The sequence below is a fragment of the Chenopodium album genome, chromosome 5, assembly GCF_948465745.1.
Source record: "Chenopodium album chromosome 5, dcCheAlbu1.1, whole genome shotgun sequence".
Taxonomy (NCBI): Eukaryota; Viridiplantae; Streptophyta; class Magnoliopsida; order Caryophyllales; family Amaranthaceae; genus Chenopodium; species Chenopodium album.
In genome coordinates this window covers 67,556,313-67,564,797 of record NC_137838.1, presented here as the reverse complement: position 1 = coordinate 67,564,797, position 8,485 = coordinate 67,556,313, and the positions used below count along the sequence as shown (strand labels likewise).

General features: G+C 36.4%; 1 protein-coding gene across 1 annotated transcript; it reads right to left on the bottom strand.

The window, feature by feature from the left end:
• Positions 1-2,669: 2,669 nt before the first annotated feature.
• On the bottom strand, positions 2,670-3,854 carry LOC145633044 (uncharacterized). Its single transcript, XM_081685350.1, has 3 exons — positions 3,741-3,854; positions 3,230-3,480; positions 2,670-3,066 (listed from the first exon to the last, which is right to left on the bottom strand). Exons 1-3 carry the CDS (start codon positions 3,852-3,854, stop codon positions 2,670-2,672), a joined length of 762 nt encoding a protein of 253 aa, XP_081541476.1.
• Between the last annotated feature and the right edge of the window lie 4,631 nt (positions 3,855-8,485).

Genomic DNA, 8,485 nt, shown 5'->3' with positions numbered 1-8,485 from the left:
TTTCATGTCATTTGATTATCGAACAAAGCGAAAGTGTGAAAAATCTAGTGATGAGGATGTTTTTATTAAAATATCTCTTCTTTCTGTTTTTGAAAATATTTCTTTTCTTACCTTATTTATGAAAAACGTGCATTCCAATTTAGTTTGGTCCATGATAGGGGTCTAATAATAGTGTAGTTGGATGGGGCTTGAAAAGACCTTTCCAACGATATATTATAAGCCCAATTCCGATGAATAATGAGGAAGTTATGACCGAAATACTAAACTGGGCACAAACCAGATTTTACCTACGACCCAATGATTGTGTGGAGGGTCCAAATGTCTAATCCTATTCCTAAACTAAATAAGATTAATTATAAGGTTCTATAAGTTTATAAAAGATCTTAATTATCTTTTTTGAAAAGATAAGATTAAAGAATTTGAGTTAAATAAAAACTTTCCTTTTATAAAAACTTTCCTTTTTTCTAAATCCTAATTCTATTCGAATTTAAAGACATTCAAAGACAGTCAGATTTTATTTTCGTGCCTCATAATCTTTATCCAAATTTCATATGGTTGGATAGATCTTGAAATTATCTTTCCAATGATATATTATAGTATTAAATCCGAGCTATAACGAAAAAGATATGAATGAGATACAAAACTCTATCCAAAACTGACACCGTCCTACTATTTCGGCCATATCTTTTTATCTATAAAAGATTTTAATCTTATTCTAATTGTGATGGAAAGTAGACTTCAAGAGATTTCCAATGACATATTATATGACTTATTTGGACTTCTGGATCAAAAGATATGATAAAAACAAAATCCGCAAAAACTGTTGTCCATCGAGTTTTATTTCTATTCGAATTCGGATTCTCTTCTTATTCTTCGACCCTCTTTTTTCTATAAATAGAGGTCATATCTCCCCTTTTTCAATCATCAATTCTCAACAATAATCAATTTCTTCTAGCCAACTCTCATCAAGAATTTCTTGATTCTCTCTCTCTTTCTAGCCTAGCTTTTTACAACACAATTCCTCATACATTAGCACCATACACACCTAGCCAAGTTCGAAGTTGCCTTCGCCCTAGACGTGAAAGGTTTGATATTCTGAGGGTTTGGTCCCAAATCTCTCTTTCAATTATTTGATTTAATTTTTTGATTTTATTATTTTCCTTGAAGTTACTAACGTGTGTATTTTGTTATTAGAAAGAGGTACGAGGCATCCAAGTAAGTGCTTTAATTGATTTTATTGATATTATGATATAGAAATCATGTCTAGGTTGTTATTAAGATTCCTAGTATCATGTTTAGGGTAACAATTATAATTTCTATTATCAAACATGACAATTGTGTTTCCTGCGATGCTTCCTATTTTCTTCCTAATATCATGTTAGGGCTAACGCTTTAATCTTTATTGTTTAGTGACATGCTAGGGTTTGTTATTAATCTTGTTAGTATCATGCCTAGGATCTTGTTATTATTATGCTTTAATATGTTTATTTTTATAATTGTTTTGATTATGGTTATAATTTTATTATTATAATTATTGTTATTATTATGTTGCTTGATTATATTGTTATTTCTTGATCACACCTTTTATGCATGTTTAAAGGGAATTGGTACTTGTAATCACGCTTAATAAGATAATTAATAATCTTGTTTAGGGTTAATATGATTTTAATTCAAGTGATCGCCAAAAATAGTTTTATTTGTGCATTAATATTCAACCAACATAGATAAACAGGTTTAGGGCTAAACCTATTGATTGCATGTTAGCCAGAAAGCGCACGTGAATACGATCAGAATAAAGTAGAGGCCTATTATTAGGGCAGGTTCAATCTCTTTTAGGTTGGATTTGTACCTTCATCCCCAAACTACCAGTCATGGTTCCAGACCTATTGGAGTTGACGATCTCCTTGATCGTTAAGGGGTGTAATCTTTACCTCGTGAACGGTTTACAAGTTCCTAAAACTTGTTGACATCTCTTTTGCTCTATCTTCTTTCCCTTTGGACGCCACCGTACTTTAGTGTATGATCACAGTGGGGTTCAAGGTAGGGATAATGCTTGAAATATTCCCTACAGTAATGAATCATTAATAAATTTGTATTTATTAGTACTTAATAATCAATAGTTAGTAATTAGTAATTATTAGTTATTAATAATTAATAGCTCTTTTTTTTTTTGCGGGAAATAGGGGAGAAATATTATTCAATGGGGCTCATAAAGTCACTAATTATATAAGAATGAGCTTCTAAGGGGACATCATCCATCCACACTCTAAGCTCATCAAAACTACTACTTAATTGTGCAAGCTTATGAGCAACCAAGGGTCTGTTTAGTTCAGCTTAATTTCAATTCACTTCAGTTTAGTTTCAATTAGTTCAATTCAGTTCTCCTCCAATCAGTTCACTTAAGTTCAGTTCAGTTCAATTCAGTTTAGCTCCCAATTCCCTTCTCTCGTAAAATATTCATTTTAGTTCTATTCAGTTCAGTTTAGTCAGTTCAGTTCAGCTCCAATCAGTTTAGTTTAGTTCAGCTTAGCTCCAATCAGTTCAGTTCAACTCAGTTTAGTAAATGTGAACAGGCCCCAAGTTACCTCTTCTATTAACATGAGCATAAGAAATAAAATTACATTGTCCTTCACAATCAGCTCAAAGACGTTACGTTCCATATGTTTTTGTTATAAACGGTGACATAGCTTAATATTGTCAGATTTAATCACAATCATGTTTAGGCCTGCTTCAAGGGCAATGCTAAGAGAGTGTCTAGCAGGCAAAGCTTCAGCAACTTCCACACTCCCATTACCCTTTATTTTTACACAGGTTGCAACCAACACCTTACCAAACTGATCACGTAGAACTCCCCCTAAACCAGTAGTACCATCCTTGAAGCAAGCAGCGTTACAATTAAGTTTATAGTGTCTTGTAGCAGGAGGGCTCCAAGTATGACAGGGAGGCGTAACAACAAGACAAGCAGGGGCAATCTCATTTCTCTTTTCAACTTCCCTAACGAGATTCACTGCTCTTCTAATAACATCAACCAGCAAGACCTCCTTTCTATAAAGCCCACACGTTTCTCTTCAACCAAACACCCCACAAAATGCTCCACCATGTATTATTCGTATAGGTCTTCTCAAGAGTCAAAACCCAGTCCCAAAAAGACAAAAACTTGAGCTTCGTGACATTAATCCTAAGAGGAGAAAGGTACTAGGCTTTTTAGGCATCAACACAATAAATAAACGTATGCATCATGGATTCCTCATAGTTACCACACATGGGGCATGTAGTATCAACTTGCATTCCTCGCTTTTTCAAATTGCGCTTGATAGGGATTCCATCATTCAGAGCTTTCCACGCAAATAATTTAATCTTCGGGGGAATGTCAGCACACCAAACTTTGTCCCGGATACTATTGTTGTTAGTACCCAACGAATAAGCCGTCTGAAGTCTTCTTTCATGCAGTTTAACATAGTAGGCACTTCGAACACTAAACTGACCATTTTTAGTATGCTTATAGGACCAAAAATTACTAAAACCAAACCTCGCAACTAGAATTTTCAATATTTCCTCGACCTCCCAATCAGAAAAAAGGGAAGAGAGAGGTTCGCATCCCATTCACCCTCCAGCATTAACTCATTAATCATAGTAAGATTAGGGGTCCTAGCATGATGTTTTGGAAGGAGTCAAAAATTTGGCAAAGAAGGAACCTAAGGATCCTTCCATATTTCCATAGTAGACCCCAAACCAATTACCTTCAGAGCACCCATTGCAAATATTTCTCTGGCAGACATGATTGATTTCCATGTGAAGCTAGCCCCATTTAAGACTTTTGCTTCCAAGAATTCAGAATTCGGGAAATACTTCATTTTGAGATCTTTTGTCATCAGGGAGTCTGGGTTAGAGAGGGCTCTCCATGCTTGTTTGGCTAGAAAAACTTTATTAAAGACATGGAGATCCCTCATGCCAAGCCCCCCTTCCTTTTTTGACCATTTCATTTTATACTAGGCAATCGAAGCCACTAAAGAAATTATGACAAAGGCGTACCACTTCATTAAGAATTCTAGAAGGGATCAAGGAACATTGCATCGCATAGGTTGGGATAGCTTGGGCAATAGCTTTGATAAGGACTTCCTGACTGGCTTGAGAAAGGAAACCACCCTTCCATTCTTTAAGCTTTTTCCAAATTCTATCTTAAATAATTTGAAAAACCCTCTTCTTTGAGCTTCCTAGGTGAGTAGGAGACCCAAATATTTTTCATGATTGTCGACAGCCTTAAAGGACAACTTCATTTGAAGAAAATGTTTTTTTTCCTCGCTCATATTTTGACTAAATGACACTTTGGATTTTCCCATATTCAATTTTTGACTGGAAATAGCTTCATAGACAAAAAATATCAAGAACATTATCAACTTCCTCCTCATTAGCCCGAATAAAAAGAAGACTATCATCCGCAAAAAAACAAATGAAAAATTGGAAAAACCTTCCCTCCAATTATAACACCATGGATCATTTCCCTCTCCTCCGCATTTCTCAACAACGTAAGTAAACCTTCGGCACAGAAGATGAAAAGAAAAGGAGACAAAGGATCCCCTTGATGAAGACCCCGAGTCGGCAAGAAGTCTCTCGAAGGTTGTCCATTCACCAAAATAGTGAAAGAGCTTGACCTGACACACCTCATAATGTTGTTCACAAAGCAGTTCAGGAAACCAAGTTTAATCATCATTTGTGTTGGGTTTAGGTGAATCCGACCCACCGCGGAAAGAAAGCCCAACCCCAAAACCAAACTCACAATAATTATAGCCATAAACATAATTAACATAAACACAGGACTAAGTAAGAAATTATTACCTTTGTAGCATGCTTCGCTCACTAAAACAAGCTCTTACTTGAAAGCCCTCAAGTCCCTCTCACACGGCGACCTCCTTCAAAGTCCGCCCGCAACGCGAGCACAGAACTCAGTCTATTGGCTTGGAGTTAGCAAGGCCCGACCTCAAAACCCGAGTAATTAGTGTTCAAAGGTTTTCACACTATGATGCCTTTTTCAACACTTACTCAAGTAAAGAATTCCTAACTCCCTAGGTTGGTATTTATAGGCAAAGGCTCTCAAAATTCCCATTATCTTTCAATGTGGGAGATTTTGATTTTATTCATTTTATTTTACATCTAAAATAAAATAAATAAGCAAGCTACTAATAAATCAACAAGTGTCAAGCTCACATGAGGGGTTAGGTGAGGACCATTTGGAGGAGAGGGGAACCAAACTTGCTCCCCACTCATCTCCTAAAAACCGGCCACCTCATTCCCTTACATCCCTCTAGCTTTGTGCCATATGGCAGCCCCACTTGGGCACCAAGGCACCCTAAGTGGGCTGCCATGCCTTGCTGCTATACAATCGGCCAGCAGGCCACGCACTTGCGTACGGGCTTCTAGGCCGAGGCCCAGCTGCTAGCAAGCACGCAAGGCTAGCCATTCTGCTGCTAGCTACTACGAGCTGGCGCGCCTAGCGTGCTGGCCCTTGCGGCTGGCTGCTAGCCAATGCACGCACATGGCCGTGCCCAGCCATGTTAGCATGGGTGCTCTAGCACGCACTAGCCAGCCTAGGCTTGGCTTGGTGTGCATGCTAGCCATCATGCTAGGCCATATGCCCCTAGCATTCGGTTTTCCCGGGGCATTCCGATGCTAGGGGTATTTTGGTAATTTTGATGATATATTAGTTTTTTCTCATCTCGTCTTTTTATTATTTTCGACTCGACTTCCGACGCTCGGTTTTGACGATCCAAGCTCAAATTTCCGACGTCTAAATATAAATTACTCTGGCGACTCATTAATTCTTTCCGAATTAATTCGTCGCTTCGGTTCGTTTGTTGCTTGGGTGTGACCCGAAGGGTTCAGTTAAGATTAAGTAGTAATTTTAATTATTCATTAATATTACTGATCGAAAACGGTCTTGTAGACACCCAAATGTGTCTCCCCAAAACCAAACCCAGTGATGAATACCTTTCATGTCATTTGATTATCGAACAAAGTGAAAGTGTGAAAAGTCTAGTGATGTGGTTGTTTTTATTAAAATATCTCTCTTTCTGTTTTTGAAAATATTTCTTTTTACACTCTATTTATGAAAATAGACAATCTAATTTAGCTTGATCCATGATAAGGGTCCAATAATAGTGTAGTTGGATTGGGCTCTAAAAGAGCTTTCCAATGATATATTATAAGCCCAATCCCGATGAATAATGAGGAAGTTATGGCCTAAACTAAATTTGTCCCGAAATGAACTTTATATGCGCCCCAATGATCTAGAGGAGGGCCTATTAATTATTATTTCTAAAGTTATTAGGATTGATTTTAATCTTCTAGAATAATCTAGAAGGTTCTTTTAAATTCTAATGAGATTAGGGTTGATAATTATATTTAAAAAGAGTTTTATTTTGAATTAAATAAGTGATTTAGCACAAACCTAATTTTAATCTGATCAACGCAGAATTAGCTGCTTAATCGTATTAAGAAGAAGATTCCGCATACAAAGCGCTTTTGATTTCTGACTTAGCGCAAGACGACAAGTCTGTCGCCTGGCGCTAAGCTTGTCGTCTAGCGCTAACTCCTGTCGTTGGCGACCAAAGGTATTTTATTCCAAATACGACTTGATTTGTTTCCGGACTATTTTTTCTATAAATAGGGGTCATATCTCCCCGTTTTCATTCATTCACAATCATCAATCTCTATTCTCTCTCTCTCTAAAAGCTAAATGCTTATTCTCTGTCTATTCTTTTTCTAAACCTTCCTTCTAACAAAATTCCACATACATTAGTTCTAGACACACCTAGCCAACTTCGAAGTTGCCTTCGCCCTAGACGTGAAAGGTTGATAATTTTTGAGGGTTTGGTCCCAAATCTCTATTTTATTTAATTTAATTGTTTGATTTAATATTTTCCTTGAAGTTACTAACGAGTGTATTTTGTTATTAGAAAGAGATACGAGGCAACCAAGTAAGTTGTTTTAACTGCTATATATCTTTAGAAAGCATGCTTATATTATTTTAACTCTTAGTATCATGTTAGGATGTCTTTATGAGTCCTAGTATCATTTTTAGGGTAATAACTAATATTTCTAATATCATGTATGTTTCTAGTATCATGCTTTGGTTGCTTCCTATTTCTTCTATCATGTTAGGGATAAAGTTTTGATCTTTAATGTTTAGTGACATGCTATGATTTGTTATTAATCTTGTTAGTATCATGCCTAGGATCTTGATAATATTATTATGCTTTATTGAGATTGAGAATATTATGATGATTGTGATTATTATGTTGCTTGATATCATTATATTATTATTTTTATTGCTTGATAACGCCTTTTATGAATGTATAAAGGGAATTTATACTTGTAATCACGCTTAATAAGATAATTAATAATCTTGTTTAGGCTAATATGATTATAATTCAAGTGATCGCCAATAATAGTTTTGTTTGTACATTAATATTCAACCAACATAGAATAAACAAGTTTAGGGTTAATATATTGATTGTATGTTAGTCAAAAAGCGCACATAAATATGAGAAGAATAAAGTAGAGGCCTATTTTTAGGGCAGGTTCAATCTCTTTTAGGTTGGATTTGTACCTTCATCCTCGAATATCCAGTCATGGTTTCAGACCACTATGGAGTTAGCGATCTCATGGATCGTGAAGGGGTGTAACCTTCACCCTGTGAACGGTTTACAAGTTCATAAAACTTGTTGGCGACTCTTTTACTCTAGCTTCCTTCCCTTTGGACGCCACCATGCTTAATTTTATGATCACAGTGGGGCTCAAGTGTGGGATGCTTGAAATATTCCCTACATGCCTCCACCCAGGCATTCTAATCACTTGATGTCACTGAATAATTAGAATTCTAATAATTTCGAACCCTCTATCGGAATAATACACTTGTTTTAAGGACTCCATTCCTTTCAATCTCCCACTTTTCCTTCCGGACAAGTGCGCATTTAGTGTATAGCCTTTTTCCTATGTCACTTAATGTCTCTTCATGAAATATAAGGTAAGATTTATTTGTCATCCTTATTATGTCCAGAAGTGTTTCTCGATCCAGAGTATGAGTCTCAATAAACATATGATTTCTAAAATCCATTTGAGCACGGCCATGCATTTTACAGTCTCGCTCTTCGAGAGGCCTTGTCAACAACAAAGGCATCTTCCGTATTTTAGTAGAGGGACATTCCCAGTCTTGTAATGTAGCTTCTCTTACTGAGAGGACCTAGTCGCCCGAGTGTTACCGTTATAATCCCCTATTACGACAAAGGTTTGACAACATCAAAGCGGACTAGTACTTAAATAAGAAAACCCACAATACTCATGGTCGAGGAAATAGGTTCTGATAGCCATAATGAGAAGTATACTTATGACGATTTTTAATCTCTTAAAGTATTCTCATAGGTCGATCCAGTATGGTTCTAAACCAATACCTGTGCAAATGATTTATGACAATCATGTCCTTGTAGCA